The sequence below is a fragment of the Bison bison genome, unplaced genomic scaffold (assembly GCF_000754665.1).
Source record: "Bison bison bison isolate TAMUID 2011002044 unplaced genomic scaffold, Bison_UMD1.0 scf7180017864343, whole genome shotgun sequence".
Taxonomy (NCBI): Eukaryota; Metazoa; Chordata; class Mammalia; order Artiodactyla; family Bovidae; genus Bison; species Bison bison.
The window spans coordinates 4233283-4250061 of record NW_011494915.1 but is presented as its reverse complement, the minus strand read 5'-3'; the positions used below and the strand labels follow the sequence as shown (position 1 = coordinate 4250061).

Below are 16779 nucleotides of genomic sequence, written 5' to 3'. Positions count from 1 at the left end.
GAGGTTATTGATATTTCTCCCAGCAATCTTGATTCCAGCTTGTGCTTCTTCCAGCCCAGCGTTTCTCATGATGTACTCTGCATATAAGTTAAATAAACAGGGTGACAATATATGGCCTTGACGTACTCCTTTTCCTATTTGGAAACAGTCTGTTGTTCCATGTCCAGTTCTAACTGTTGCTTCCTGACCTGCATACAGATTTATCAAGAGGCAGGTCAGGTGGTTTGGTATTCCCATCTCTTTCAGAATTTTCCACAGTTTGCTGTGATCCACACAGTCAAAGGCTGTGGTATAGTCAATAAAGCAGAAATAGATGTGTTCCTAGAACTTTCTTGCTTTTCCGATGATCCAGTGGATGTTGGCAATTTGATCTCTGGTTCCTCTGCCTTTTCTAAAACCAGCTTGAACATCAGGAAGTTCACATTTCATGTATTGTTCAAGCCTGGCTTGGAGAATTTTGAGCATTATTTACTAGTGTATGAGATGAATGCAATTGTGCAGTAGCTTGAGCATTCTTTGGAATTGCCTTTCTTTGGGATTGGAATGAAAACTGACCTTTTCCAGTCCTGTGGCCACTGCTGAGTTTTCCAAATTTGCTGGCATATTGAGTGCAGCACTTTCACAGCATCATCTTTCAGGATTTGGAAGAGCTCAACTGGAATTCCATCACATCCACTAGCTTTGTTCCTAGTGATGCTTTCTAAGGCCCACTTGACTTCACATTCCAGGATGTCTGGCTCTAGGTTAGCGATCACACCATTGTGATTATCTGGGTCGTGAAGATCTTTTTGGTACAGTTCTTCTGTGTATTCTTGCCACCTCTTCTAAATTTCTTCTGCTTCTGTTAGGTCCATACCATTTCTGTCCTTTACTGAGCCCATCTTTGCATGAAATGTTCCCTTGGTATCTCTAATTTTCTTGAAGAGATCTCTAGTCTTTCCCATTCTGTTGTTTTCCTCTATTTCTTTGCACAACCACTGAGGAAGGCTTTCTTATCTCCTTGCTATTCTTTGGAACTCTGCATTCAGATGGGTATATCTTTCCTTTTCTCTTTTGCTTTTCACTTCTCTTCTTTTCACAGCTATTTGTAAGGCCTCCTCAGACACCCATTTTGCTTTTTTGCATTTCTTTTTCTTGGGGATGGTCTTGATTCCTGTCTCCTGTACAATGTCATGAACCTCTGTCCATAGTTCATCAGGCACTCTGTGTATCAGATCTAGTCCCTTAAATCTATTTCTCACTTTCACTGTATAATCATAAGGGATTTGATTTAGGTCATACCTGAATGGTCTAGTGGTTTTCCCTACTTTCTTGAATTTCAGTCTGAATTTGGCAATAAGGAGTTCATGATCTGAGCCACAGTCAGCTCCTGGTCATGTTTTTGCTGACTGTATAGAGCTTCTCCATCTTTGGCTGCCAAGAATATAATCAATCTGATTTCGGTGTTGACCATCTGGTGATGTCCATGTGCAGAGTCTTCTCTTGTGTTGTTGGAAGAGGGTCTTTGCTATGACCAATGCGTTCTCCTGGCAAAACTCTACTAGCCTTTGCCCTGCTTCATTCTGTACTCCAAGGCCAAGTTTACCTGTTAGTCCAGGTGTTTCTTGACTTCCTCCTTTTGCATTACAGTCCCCTACAACGAAGAGGACATCTTTTTTTGGGTGTTAGTTCTAGAAGGTTGTACCTCTTCCTAGAACTGGTCAACTTCAGCTTCTTTGGCATACTGGTAGGGGCATAGACTTGGATTACTGTGATACTGAATGATTTGCCTTGGAAACGAACAGAGATCATTCTATCATTTTTGAGATTACAGCCAAGTACTGCATTTCGGGACCCTTTTGTTGACCATGATGGCTACTCCATTTCTTCTAATGGATTCTTGCCCACAGTCGTAGATATAATTGTCATCTGAGTTAAATTCACCCATTCCAGTCCATTTTAGTTTGCTGATTCCTAAAATATCGACATTCACTTGTGCCATCTCCTGTTTGACCACTTCCAATTTGCCTTGATTCATGGAGCTAACATTCCAGGTTCCTGTGCAATATTGCTCTTTACAGGACCGGACTTTGCTTCCATCACCAGTCTCATCCACAATTGGGTATTGTTTTTGCTTTGGCTCCATCTCTTCATTCTTTCTGTAATTATTTCTCCACTGATCTCCAGTAGCATATTGGGCACCTACCAACCTGGGGAGTTCATCTTTCAGCGTCCTATCTTTTTGCCTTTCTATACTGTTCATGGGGTTCTCAAGGCAAGAATACTGAAGTGGTTTGCCATTCCTTTCTCCAGTGGACAATGTTTTGTCAGACCTCTCCATCATGATGGTGTCTGGTACATGGTCAGGGCTCTATAAGAACTTATTACCTACTAAGAAGAATGTGTATCTGTGCAGAGTTACTCCTTCTTTCTTGAGAAAGCCTCTATTTATTCTGAGGTTCAGGGGTACATAGAAGCATTTTGTGTAGTCTGGGCTTTAGAGGGATTTCAGAACAAATACTCCATGACTGTCTCCAAGAAATGCTATTGCCTCTAAGAGCAGAAAAAGAAGTTCAAACTTCCATAACAAAATGCTAATTAGCTATAAAATTCCAGAACTGCTCCTGGACCATGCACCGTGGAAACCCAGACTTACTCACCGGAACTTCCTTGTCTGGCTAAGGTAGTTTTCCTGGCAGGCCTACTACTTGAGAGCCAGGCATCAGCATTTAGAAGAATTTAGGTTTGCCATTGTGCCTGGAAACTGGTTATAGAGAGATTTAAAGGAGGGTGTTAACAATGGCAAATAATAGCTGTCGCTTTAAATGGACACATTGTAATGCACTGCCCATTTACAGAGCAGAACCCAGTGGCAGGCAACCAAGTGCTTCACTCACGCATGGCAGGCGCTGTGCATATGGATTTGTCAGCTTCAGGACAAGGCGCTCTGAAACATCAGCTCCTATAGAAAAGGGCTCGAACCGCAAGCAGTGTCAAGGCTATCTCAGGCTCTGAACACTGGGCCCACACCCTGCACCAACAACCTCCTTATCTACCCAACGAATAATTTTTGAGCACTGTGGCTGACAAGTCTTCCCCATTGAGTCAGTAAGAGCTCCCTTTCCTGAACTGGCCATTTCCTTGAGACACAAAGCGTCATCTGGGGCAGCGAGCAGAACGCCAGATGGTGCAGGAAAGTTGGTTGAACTCAGACTTGCTGCAGAGATCACTAGCCAGCCCTAAGGATGTCGGAAAGATTCTAGAACCCCTCAGCTTCATTCCAGAAAATATCTCTCAAAGGTAAGCCCAGCCCAGACCTCAACCTTAACATCCAAATTCTGGGCATCAAGACCCGCTGTCAATCTGACTCCTCTTTTCTGCTGTCCCTCACCAAAGCCTGGCTTCTTGACTCTGTTCCTGAGTTCTGTCTTGATAACAATAAAGCTCTGCTCCTCTCTGATAGAAGGTGGTCTTAAAGAATCATCACACTAAACAATCTGACCTAAAAAGACTGTCTGTCTAGCCCCAGTGATTTTTTAAGCATTTTTTAATTAAAAAAAAAAAAAAAAGGACTCTCCATTCCACCAAAGTCTCTTTATGAAGCTTACTGTCTAAAAGAGACAATTTTAAACATTATCCTTATTGGAAAACTACTTTTTATCTGTCGGCTCTTGGAGTACTAGAGTTTCTCAGTACACACACTGAAATCCACTGATCATGACGTGTCCATGACTTATTTTAACAAATGTGAAAACTGAGACCAAGAGGTTAAGTGGCGCCCTGAGGGCAGTGTTAGTATTGGTTTCCTATTGCTGCCAGAACAAATTACCCCAAATTTAGCGGTTTACAACAAACAAAACAAACATATTTTCTTAGCATTCTGGAGGTCAGAAGTTCTAGATCAGTTTCACTGGGCACGTGTCAAGGCATAAGCAAGGCTATATTCCTCCTGGAGGCTTTAGGGGACAGTCTGTTTCCTTGCACCCTCCAGGATTATTAGGTGGGTCCACATTCCTTGCGGGGCTTGCGGGATTAGGTGGGCTTCCCTTCTAGCTCAGTTGGTAAAGAATCCGCCTGCAATGCGGGAGACCTGGGTTTGATCCCTGGGTTGGGAAGATCCCCTGGAGAAGGGAAAGGCTACCCACTCCAGTATTCTGGCCTGGAGAATTCCATGGACTGTATAGTCCATGGGGTCGCAAGGAGTCAGACATGACCAAGCGACTTTCACTTCACATTCCTTTCCCCACATGGTCTCTTCTTCCTCTGCTTCCAGCTCATATCTTCCTTCTTTCAAAGAACCTTCTGATTACACCAGGCCTACTGAAGAGCTGACTCAGTGGAAAAGACCCTGATGCTGAGAAAGACTGAAGCCAAAAGGAGAAGGGGGCTGCTGAGGATGAGATGGTTAGATGGCAATGACCGACTCAATGGACATGAATTTGAGCAAACTCCGGGGGATAGTGGAGGACAGAGAAGCCTGGTGTGCTGCAGCCCGTGCGGACACAAAGAGCTGGACACAACCTAGTGACTAAACAACAAATTGAAATAATCCGGGATAATCCGTCTACCTCAACATCCTTAATTTCATCACATCTGCAAAGTCCCTTTTGCTGATAGGGTACATGGTCACATATTTCAGGGAATAGGATGTGCACCTTTGTGGGGGTGGGGGGGTCATTATTCAGCCTATCTCACATAGGCAGCAGTTAACAGCAGAGCTGTGACCAACCCTGGACTTCCTGGGCTCTTGATGGGGACTGGGGGAGGGAATGGGGTGAGGAAGATACATCTTTTTATCTGAACTATCTTGTTCCTGGTCTATTACAAGCCATAAACCAGAACAGGGCAGCCCCACTGGAAGAAAGAAGAGAAGGTGTGATGAAGTTAAAATTTTCAGAGTTAGGGTTATTTTGGGAGCAGAATATCATAAATATGAGCTTTGTTTCTGAGTATGTAGGTTCCTCTGTCCATGGAATTCTCCAGGCAAGAACACTGGAGTGGGTTGCCATTCCCTTTTCCAGGAGATCTTCCAGACCCAAGAATCGAACCCGAGTCTCCTGCACTGCAGGCAGATTCTTTACCATCTGTGCCACCAGGGAAGTCCCATGTAATTATCTAGGAAGGGAAGATTTAGTCTGTTAGATGTGATGCTGCTGCTGCTGCTAAGTTACTTCAGTCGTGTCCGACTCTGTGCGACCCCATAGACAGCAGCCCACCAGGCTTCCCCGTCCCTGGGATTCTCCAGGCAAGAGTACTGGAGTGGGTTGCCATTTCCTTCTCCAATGCATGAAAGTGAAGAGTGAAAGTGAAGTCGCTCAGTCGTGTTCAACTCTGTGCGACCCCATGGACTGCAGCCTTCCAGGCTCCTCTGTCCATGGGATTTTCCAGGCAAGAGTACTGGAGTGGGGTGCCATTGCCTTCTCCGGTTAGATGTGATAATCTCAGCCAAATTAACTCTCAGAGATGGAATAAGGGCAGAAGTATTATTAATCTTCATAGCAATACCATGATGACAGCAATATTATTTCCACTTAACATATGGGGAAACTGAGGCTAAGAAAGAGATAATTTGCTTAAGATCACATAGGTGATAAAAGTTAGAGTTTGTTTGATTCCAGGCAGTCTAATTCAGGAACCTGAACACTTGACCATCTAAACATTCTCAGAGTTGATGTGGTTTATACTGAGACTCAGGCATGGGCAGGTTCTTTGAATCACAGATCTTCTCTGAAGGAGAAGAAACTGTCACCTTCCTGGCTTAGGCTATGAGATTTTTCCTGCTGGTTTGCTCTGTGGCACTTAAACTTGCCAGGTGTCCCTACCTTCTCTCCAAGAAGAAAAAAAGATGATTCATGTTGTTGACTCTGAAAAACTGAATAAACATAAGCTATTGTGAAGGGCTATAAACGGTGAAGGGATTTACCTGTACATTTAAAAGCTCACCCTTCTCTGCTTGGCAGAATAGCAGGAGGAGGGCATTTCCAGGGCAGTGAGACTCTTCCGTGTGTTACTACCATGGTGGACACCAGTCATTACACATTTGCCCAAACCCACTAAGTGAGCCCTAAGGTGAACCACGGCTCTTAGTGAAAATGTTCAGTATTGGTTCAGCAACTGTGGCAAACGTACTGCACACTCAGGCAAGGTGTTAACAGCAGAGACTGTGTGAGGGGCAGGCAGGGGGCACATGGGAACTCTACTTCCCACTCGCTGCTTCCATGAACCTAAAACTGCTCTTCAAAGATAAATTAAATTTTTTCTACGAATTAAAAAAAAAAGAATTCATACTTTTAGACAATCTCAATGGTCTTCTCAGAAATATTTTCCCAGTGGTGAGCATCACCGCTTGCTCCTGCCTGGGGTCGTGGCTGGTGCTGGAGACCACAAATGCCCTTCCGAGGCTCCCCACTGAACTGTGCCTGCTGCTTCCTACAGGCCATCACCTTGTGCTTGTCAAGTCTCAGCGCTTTTCCTAGCTAACCCCTCAAAAACACTTCAGACTTGTCCTAGATTTGCCGCTGACTAGCCTGGCTGCCTTGAGAGAGTTTCTGAATTTCTTTGAGCCTTAACTTCCCCACCTATATCTAGAAGCTAATAAAACTTTCCCTAATGATCTGGCTGGGCTGTTGCATTAATTAAACAAGATAATACCAACGAAGGCTTTGGGCAAACCACAAAGTAGCAGTGTTCACATATTTAAGACACAGAGTTTCCCCACTTTACACCTCACTGGTATTTTCCCCATTTTAGCTTGCGAGCCTGAGGCTCAGAAACATAAGTTACCTGTTCAAAGTCACATAAGTCATAGCAGCAAATCGAGAATTAAACACAAATATCAAGTCTGACCCCATAACTCATACTTTTTTTTTCTGACTTTTTATTTTGTATTGGGATATAGTGGATAACAATGTTGTGATAGCTTCAGGCGAAGGGAATTGGTCATACCAATACATGTATCCATTCTCCCCCAAACTCCCTTCCCATCCAGGCTGCCACATAACACTGATAGAGCTCCCTGTGCTACACAACTCACACTTCTAATCACTCCACTACAGTGACCCCAAATGAGCTAAAGAATCAGAACAGCAATACGTGCTAGAGTCTCAAAGTGTGGTCGCCACTGTAATAGTCATCTTCCCTCTTCTTAAGGCCCTTTCGTTTCCCTTTGGATCTACAAGTCTCCAGGCAAAAGCTCGGTCCAACAGTGAATGCCTCATAGGACTGCTCAGCCCTGGTCGGAGGGGCCCAGAATTACTGCGGCTTCTTGCCAGCCTGCAGGAAAAGGTGTGACTCTAGTTCACATGCTTGTTGTAAACCCCGTTTGCTGTGCATTTAGTGCTCAGAGAAGTTAAATATCTGTGATGCTTTTTTAAAAAAGAATTTGGCCTACAAATAAAAATACCCCAGATGAGAAATTTTAGTGCTGGATCTGGAATAAGAGTCTCTATTATCCTGAAAAAAAAAAAAAAAAAAAAAGAAGGCTTCTCTGGCTGATTCTTACACCTTTGCTTTTATCCTTCTTTGTTCCAAGATATAGTCATGCTCTTTCGTTCAGGGTTTTAGCAGTCCTCTAAGTGTTGGCATCTCTTTGTTCTGAAAGTCACTCACTTATTCATTGTTTATTGAGCATCTACTATGAACCAGGCATGAAACTAACTCAAATAAAACAGTGGGTAAGACAGATTCTGCTTCAACCTCTGCATAGCTTGCAGGCTGTTGGAGCAGAAAGATGACTCAGAAGACAGTTAGAACTTAGGATGGGGGGTTATGTGAAATATCTAATGCCCAACGGAGGACCTCTAACACAATCTATAAAATGATGTAATCTTGGCCTAGAAGGGATTCTATGTGTTGCCTCTAGAACTTCCAGTTCTAGATACAACTTCTGGGAAGTGGCACTTACCACCACCCTGCTTTTGTATGAAGTGAAACTGAAAGTTGCTCAGTTGTATCCAACTCTTTGCAACCCGATGGACTCTACAGTCCATAGAATTCTCCAGGCCAGAACACTGGAGTGGGTAGCCTTTCCCTTCTCCAGGGGATCTTCCCAACCCAGGGATCGAACCCAGGTCTCCCGCATTGCAGGCAGATTATTTACCTCTGAGCCACAAGGGAAGCCCAAGAATACTGAAGTGGGTAGCCTATCCCTTCTCCAGCGGATCTTCCTGACCCAGGAATCGAAACGGGGTCTCCAGCATTGCAGGAGGATTCTTTAACAACTGAGCTATCAGGGAAGCCCGCCTTTGGATAACACTGTATCATATCTTAAATAAACTGGTAAATAAGACTCCTTTAGTCTGGAGCAGATATGATACACTTTGGATAACACTATATCTTCTCCAGACTAAAGGAGTCTAATTTGCCAGTTTATTTTACTATTGGCCTCGTTTCAGAGGATTTACTTTAATAAACCAGCTGGTATTTATTGAGCACTTACATTGTTGGCCCTGGGAGCAGAGGGAGCAGAATGCTCTGGGGGAGAATGTATCATATTGTATACACTCTTTGTGCACCTGTTGGTCTCCTTCTGTGATGCTGCTGCTGCTAAGTTGCTTCAGTCATGTCCGACTCTGTGCGACCCCATAGACGGCAGCCCACCAGGCTCCCCCGTTCCTGGGATCCTCCAGGCAAGAACACCGGAGTGGGTTGCCATTTCCTTCTCCAATGCATGAAAGTGAAAAGTGAAAGTCAAGTCGCTCAGTCGGGTCTGACTCTTCGCGACCCCATGGACTGCAGCCTACCAGGCTCCTCCACCCATGGGATTTACCAGGCAAGAGTACTAGAGTGGGGTCATCTTTTTCTTTCCAGGACTTGCTTTGGATCTGGTGAGGGTAAGGGCTCCATGGTGGTTTGTGGAAGGAGGAAGGGAAAAATGGAAGAGCTGTAAGAAAGAAGGAAGGAGGGGAGGAAGGAGTAAGGGAGGGGAGTGGAGGGGAGGGAGGAGGAAAGAGAGGGAGGAGGCAGGCGGGCTGCTGGGATTCTTTTCTTCAGACAGCTTATTTGGGTAGCACTTAGCATCCTGGGGTGCCGTCCAACTTCCTCCAGCAGCACCTCTGAACCTGACACACACAGCCAGGAATGCAAAGGAGGAGAGGCTAGGAACCTGCTGCATCTGGGGAAGGTGACGCTTCAGCATCTGCTTGCCCCCTGTGAGCAGATTTTCCCAATTCTCCTTTCCAAGAGGCAACAGTCTTCCATCAGGAGAGGCAGGCACCAGTCCTGTCCTCTGTCTCCACCCACTAAGCCCTGGTGACAGGCACTTGGTTCACTGTCCAGTCTGCCCGTGGGCCTGCCAGCTTTCTCCCACTGCTCTCTGCAGGTTGCTCCTGCCTCTTTAGGTCCACTTTGCCTGCTTGAATTCAGGACCATAAGCTTTCAACAAGTCTTCTCACTGGCCAGCCCGACTTCAGTCTCTGCTTCTCACCCTCCCCACCGACACCAGAGCGGTCTTTTTGAAATGAAAATCTGCTTATGCTGCTCATCTACTAGAACCTTTTCAGTGGCTCCCCCTTGCTGTTGCTGTACTGATCAGGCATTCAAGGTCCTCCCTGACCCCCACTCCTCCATATTCTGCTCCCTCCCTGCTATCCTCATCTCTCTTCACTGTTCCTCTTGCTCACTGTGCGTCAGCCATGAATCTCTGACAAAACTCAACTCTTTCACACACTTCTGTCCCTTTGCACAGGTGGGTGATTTTTCATATGCTGTTCCTTCGGCCTAGAATGCCCTTCCACTGGGTAAACTCCTACTCATCCTTCAAGACCCAACTCATGTCACTTCCTGAGTGAAGCCAGAATCAGGTTTGCTTCCCACATCTTTGTTCTTACCTCCAACAGAGTCCTGGCCCCTGTCCTGAACCCACTGATTTACTAGTTTGCCTCCTCATCACACTGTGAGTTCTCTTTCTATAATATTATTTTCATATTAAGTATTTCAACAATTGTGCATGATTTCTTATATGTAGTAGGGAAACTGCAAACACTTGAAAAATGAAAGAACAAACACATCCATTTGATATATTTTTAGTCAGTCTCTTTCTCTGCTGTGAGCAGTTTAGGCACTGGGGATTCCACCGTGATGGAGACGGGCAGGGCTCCTGCGGGCACATGTTCACTGGGCAGGGCTCCCGTGGGCACATGTTCACTGTGTCTGACATCAGAGACAGGGTGACAAGTAGAGGAGGAGGGTCATTTCAGAGGGCAATGCATGCTCTTAATAAATATAACTGGGTAGTAGGCTAGAGAGCAAGGGGGGGGCTGGAGAGCTGCTCCAGATGGGTAAAATAAGGCCACTCTAGGAGGTGTGACGTCTGAGCTTAGACTTAAACCATCTGAAGGAGCCGACTGTGTGGAGTTCTGAGGGTTTAGCCTACCACAAAAAGGGAGCAGCAAGTGCAAAGGTCCAGTGCAGAAAGAAGCTCAGGCTGTGTGTGAGAAGCACCAGATGAGCGAGAGAGGACCCAGACAACGCAGTCTTACAGGGCACGGCCAACAGCATGAACTCTGTACCAGGTGCAGCGATGAGTGAACTGAGCTGAGATGAGCAGACAGAGATGCCACCAACCGATGGGTGGCCCCTGCCCCTCCCTCACCCTCACACAAGATTACTGCCTGCTCATGGGGCCGAGACAGCCCTCATTAATCTCAGGAAGCGGGAGGGCAGACTCGGGCAGTGCAGCAACTCAGACTAACTAGGGAACACAAAGGCCGCCTGCCCAGCTTTGTTTTGAAAGCGTCAATTCCAAATTCTGCTAGCTGGCAGAGACAGGGGTTATTGATTTTCCCTTCTGGAATGCATGTCCTACAGAGTCCTCGCAAATAGAAACTGAAAAACAGAGGAAAACATAACTGCTGAGAAAGATAGAGCAAGGGGACATTTTTAAAAAACAATCTATGCTGGTTTTGTCTTTTTCTTATTACGCTTTGCTGGATTGTGGCTTGTCATCTCTCTTTTTGTTCCAATTCATTTTCTCCCTTATTTCTATGTCTTATGATTCTCTCTCTCTCTCTTTCCCCCCTCTTTTCCCTCTCTGGGCCTTCACTGATCCCTACCATGGTATTTGCATATTGAAGGCAGAGAACATTGGCATGTCAAATATTGGTCTCTCTACAGGTCGGTATGCCTGAATGCCTCTTTTGCCAGAGCAATCTATCCATCTTATTGTCTCTATTTATTTATTTATTGTGTGTTAAAGATGAAGATTCTACTTTTAAAATTTTATTATTATTTTCTAAAACTTTTTATTGGAGTTTTTGAAGCGACTGAGCACACAGGCACACAGTTGTTTTATAATGGTATTGTGTTAGTTTCTACTGTACAGCAAGGCGAATCAGCTATACATATACAAATATCCCCTCTTATTTCAATTTCCTCCACATTTAAGTCATCAGAGCACCGAGTAGCGTCCCCCATGCTATACAGCAGGTTCTCATTAGTTATCTTGGTATCAGAGTGAAAGTGTCAGTTGCTCTGTCACGTCTGACTGTTTGCAAGTCCATGGACTGGAGCCTGCCAGACTCCTCTGTCCATGGAATTCTCCAGGCCAGAATACTGGAGTGGGTAGCTGTTCCCTTCTCCAGGGGATCTTTCCATCCCAGGGATTGAACCCAGGTCTCTCCCATTGCAGGCAGATTCTTTACTGTCTAAGCCATCAGGGAAGCCCCTGATGATCTTATTTACAAAGCAGAAATAGAGACACAGACACAGAGAACAAGCTATGGATACCAAGGGGGAAGGGGAGGATGGGAGGAACTGGGAAGTTGGGACTGACATATATACACTGTTGATACTACGTATAAAATAGACAACTAATGAGAACCATCGTCTCTCTTTAAATAGAGAACCTCTCCTCTCCCAGGCAGGCGCTGTAGCAGGATCAGCCCATAAAACCAGCTTTGAGTAATTGCATAGAGGGATATCCCCAGCTAACCGCATTCTTTCTTTTCTCCAGAGAAGCAGGAAGCAAATCCGGGCTTCCTTCTGCTGCCTGGGTCGGGGCAGGGCACTGAATCCCCCCAGCACCAGCATGACACCAGTGGCTCCTCATCCCCACCAGGTTCAAACATCCCCACGGTCCTTTCAGCTCTGATGAATCAGGCCTCTGCTTGCCAGCAGCCCCGTGGGTTACTTTTCTTCCTCTTTCTGCTGGTGGGGCTGAGTGGGGAGCAAGCTGGCTAGACAGAAATGTCCATGGACTGAGTCCAGAAGATGGGTGGGTAAGTACTAAGTGCAGAGGCCTAGGCCCAACGGGGTCTGCTGACTGTTACTAAATTAAATGCAACACATTAACTGAAACTCAGTTTTGTCATCTGGAAAATGCGGGTAACACAGTCTCTTCCTTCTTGAAGGGAAATATCAGGACAAGCGAAGAAAATCCACATCAAGACTACAAAATCATAAACCACAAATAGCCAATCCCTGATTTTCTCCTCTTAATAGTATCATGAATTGACAGCCTGATACTACAATAATTTATCATCTCCTATTTTGCTTAAGTAATAGTAGAAGACTGTTACGCTCCCTGGTAGGTGGTTCTCAGATCGATGGCAGGGATATACGTTCCCGAGGTTTAAAATTTGCTCTTTGTCACTCAGAAGAGAGACAATCTACAACTGGGTGATTGAGGTGTGGCTGAGTAGGGTGTTCCCTTAACAGGTTTTATACAAACAATTTTTACAAACTGTCTCCTATTTCACATGTAGTGATGCATATTTAAATGTACAACTACAGCCATCAACCTTTATTCAGATGCTTCCTTCTTGACCTTGCTCCACAGCTTGGGTCCTATATCTTCAATTGCGTGCCTGCATGCGTGAGTGTTCAGTCATGTCCAGCTCTTTGTGACCCCATGGACTGTAGCCTGCCAGGCTTCTCTGTCCATGGGATTTCCCAGGCAAGAATACTGGAGTGGGTTGCTATTTCTCCAGGGGATCCTCCAGACTCAGATGGAAGCCGTGTCTCCTGCACCGGCAGGCAGGTTCTTTATCACCGTGCCACCTGGGAAGCCCCTTGCCTCTAATTACCTACACTTCATTTTCTCTTAAGGCTAGAAGATGATCGAGTTTTACACCCTCTGAGTTAAACCAGAGATGCAGCTGTGACCACAGACCAAAGTCAGAGAACCAGCAGGAACAGGGTGGGAGGGCAAGTTCACCAATTTCCTAATGCACAAAAGATGCTCTGCCCACATCGTGGAAGACTTTACACTTTACACTCAACTCAGCATCTGCCAGCCTCGATCTTCCTCCTGATCTTTCGATCTCTGTGGAATAGGAGCTCCAAGAAGGCAGAGCCCACAGGTACATATCTTACTTCCTGCGTTTTCCCCTAGAACTGGCATTTAGTAGGAGCTCAGAAAGCATCTGAGGCTGCATGTATGGATGACTATCAGAACTTGCCATCACTCTCTGTGTCATCTAAATATGGAACGCACCCTTTCCCTCTTCTTTTCCTCAGTCTAATAACTCACTGATTGCCAGCCCTGCTGCCTTGGTTCTCCCTGGCATCTTACTGTGGGACTCCTCCTTTCAGTCCTGCCTGAGAGCCTCATCTCCACATCCCCTCTCCTCCTTTCACCTTCTCCTGTCCGAGGTTCCTCTTCCAGAGTGAATGTTTCCATCCTGACCTCTTTCAGGTCGGAAGCTATCCACCTTCTCAGTACCTAGCTAAAGTGCATGCTCCTTGCAGGCAAGGCTCGCCACCACCTGGCCCCACCTCTCTTTCTGACCTGTTCACCTATTATTCTGGCGCATAATCTCCCTACTCTGCACACAATATTTGCCCGTTCACTCAGTGCATTCCAATCAGGATTCCAGGCTCAGCGCAAGTCTTTACAATTATAACCACACTACAGCGCTCGTTCTGACCTGATCACCTGTGACTCTGGCTCATGATCCCCCCACTCTCACGAGACGGCTCAGCTTGTGTCCCTTGACACCCAACTTGTATAGGCTTGCCTCCCCACTCTGCACACACCATTTGTCTGTGCGCTCTGTGAATTCCATCGTCACTCTGTCTGGGCTCAGTGAAAAGCTTCACAAAGACAATAGAAGACAGCGGTAACATTAACTACAACTTTCTAAGCACCTTCCGAGTGCCAAGCAAAGTACTGTATTATATTCAAACACGTTATTCCATTTACCTTCACAAAAGCCCTGGAGGTGAAGTACAATTCTCATCCTCCTCTCACAGCGTAGAAATCAAGGCTCAGAGCGTCAAACACTGTACCCTGGGGTCACAGAGTCAGTACGGGAAACAGCTGGGTATCAGGCACATGTCTAGCAGATAACCAGAGTCATGGTTCTATCTTTTAGGTGACACTGCCTAAAGCTAGTGTTCTTCTTCGAGCTCTGACAGTCCTTCATAACGCACGGCCACTGGTCAGCAGATTTTCCTGTGGGCTGTTAAAACTCTTGACGTTCTCTCAGATGCACGCTTCTTGTCCCCAGTTACACCATAAGTCACCTGAGACCATGACTCATACTTCTGGGCCTTAGAGGTCCTAGTCCCCCAAAGCATGCTGACTGATCAGAAGCATTAAGTAATCAACCTCTTGCGCTTTGTTGGTTAATTCATCCTTTAAGCAGTGAGTTTATTTGCCTCCCCTATTCCCCTAGACCCTTGCTGTTCAGGATGCACATCCGGGTGGAAAAGGAGGCCCTGTCCATAGTGCTTGAGTTTGCAGACTCTTAACACCTTCTGCTCCTGAGGCCTGTGTGAAATCAGAGACAGTACAGGGAACAGCAACAATAAACCCTCAAACCCCAGCAACTACTGAGGATGACTCTAAGAATGAATCACTTTGCTGAGAGTCAAAAATGTGGTTAGTAATTACACAGTCCTGCTTATCCATCACCATGATTTACTTTTATTAACTGGCTCATTTAAAAGCACAGCCATGACACAGGATAGATATATCCCTTTCTGTATGTAAGATGTTTATTGGGGGCTCAACAATCAGGAAGGTGGTTGACTCTGAGTTAGTCACTGTTCTCTGGTCCTCAGTTTTCTCACTGACCTGGGAAATTTAGGGATCTGATCCCTTCCTGCTTTTCTGGGACGCTGTTCAACACCACCTCTTTTGTGCTCTGTCTTGAGTCACAGTCTCCGCAGTTCTTGTCTGCTCTTCCCAGCCCTTCTCTGTTGCTGGGCAGATGAAGCAGTGGGCAGCCTCCTACCTGGAGCCCCTTGCACAGTCCTCTCTGGCCCTTGCCCCCTTCACCCCAGATGCCTGTGCCCTCTGGTGTGCTTTGCATATTAAACACCTAAAGCTTTCTGCTCAGTTCTCAGCAAAGGGGAGGCAGATAGTCTGTATTGGGAAGCCATCATCAGCTTTCTGGCACACCGAAGTCCCTGCAGTCCTTATAGGGAAACGTCAGAGCTACAGTAGTTTTTTTTTTTTTAAATCTCCTTGAAGACTTTTCAAGTTGGAGACAAGCCTGTGCAGGAGGCCAGTGGGCAGAAACGCCCCCTCTGTGCCCCTCTCCAAACTCAGGTTCTGAGCACATGGGCTCAGGAGGGCAGGCAGAAAACTCCAAAGGCACACTCCTGGTGAAGGAAGGGCCCAGGGGCCATGATTAGCGGCAAACAGTGGGGGCCAGGCAAGAAGCTACAAAAATCATTTGGCAAGTTCAAAAGCAGGGTGATGGAACAGTTTTGCACCAGTTGCAGTAACAGGCAAGGGAATCCTAAAATGACATAGACCTGCCCGTGCGCACATGTGTGCACACAGACACACGGGAGTGCAGAAAGGGTCCACAGACCGGTCCACTACTTTTGAAACTTCCTATGAATCAATACTTATTTCAAGATAAAAATGAAGAAAAGCCCCAAGCGCCTAGTGCAGTAGGTCTGGCTATGTCGCCCCAGGATCCTGGCACACAAGGCCTGATGCTCCCTCATAAGATCCTGTTTAACAACAGTGAGATCTTCACCGTCACGATCTTCAGCATCATCAAGGCTCCCACTTGCTGAACACGTTGAGGCACTCAGCATGAAAAGCATTTTCTCATTTGCACCAACACCCCACCAGGCCATCACCCCCGTTTTACAGAAGGTAATGAGCTTGGGAGAAGCTGCGTTGAGCCTCAGGCCACAGGGCTGCTGTGGAACAGGAGTGGGACTGGGGTCTGGGACTCTATATTGATGCTTGGGGACGAATGATCAAAGAAGAGCTGCCTCGGCATTCTGGAAACCACTTAAGCACACCCCTCAATCTGTCCCAAAGGCAGCTGGCCGGAGGCAGCTCCAGGCGCGGGATGCTGCCTGCCTGTCCCGTGGTGCTCACCCCGCCTTTGCCCAGAAAGCCCGTCTGCAGCAAAGCAACAGAAACATCACTTACAGGTTCTTCACGTCGGCGATGCCGCGGAACGCCTTCCTCGGGATTCCCAGGATCTGGTTTTCGCTCAGATCTCTAAACAAGAAGAGAAGAGGCACAGGCGTTAAGGACCCAGCCAGGCTTTATCTGCATCTCATTATGATAACAAAACCCCTCTGGTGGCTGCGTCTGCGGTCAGGAGTGTTTGGGGAACTGTTTAGTTTCAGGCCCCAGGCTGGGAGCAGCCCTCACATTGTTCTTCTGGTGATGGCCTTGCTGAAATGGTTCGCAGGCGGCCGGCTGCCTCCAGGGCGGGCTCTGTGGGTGGTCTCGCACCTCCAGGCCACGAGCCAAGCGTGGGTTATTTGTTGCACACTGCACCCAATTCTGTTTTGCCACCTCCCTGAGATGACCCCTTCCTCCCCTCCCCCATGGTGCACCTCCCCCAGGGCAGGGTCAACCCCTCTCCCTCTCCCGTCTTCTCA

The 16779-nt window shown here is 46.6% G+C and overlaps 1 protein-coding gene across 1 annotated transcript in view; it reads right to left on the bottom strand.

Annotated features, from left to right (window-relative positions):
• The window catches only part of SLIT3 (slit homolog 3 (Drosophila)), a 928626-nt gene that overhangs the window by 224640 nt on the left and 687207 nt on the right, over positions 1 to 16779 (bottom strand). The window contains exon 6 of the mRNA XM_010854582.1: positions 16319 to 16390. Coding sequence (XP_010852884.1) covers positions 16319 to 16390 — 72 coding nt within the window. The remainder of the gene's footprint in view (positions 1 to 16318; positions 16391 to 16779) is intronic.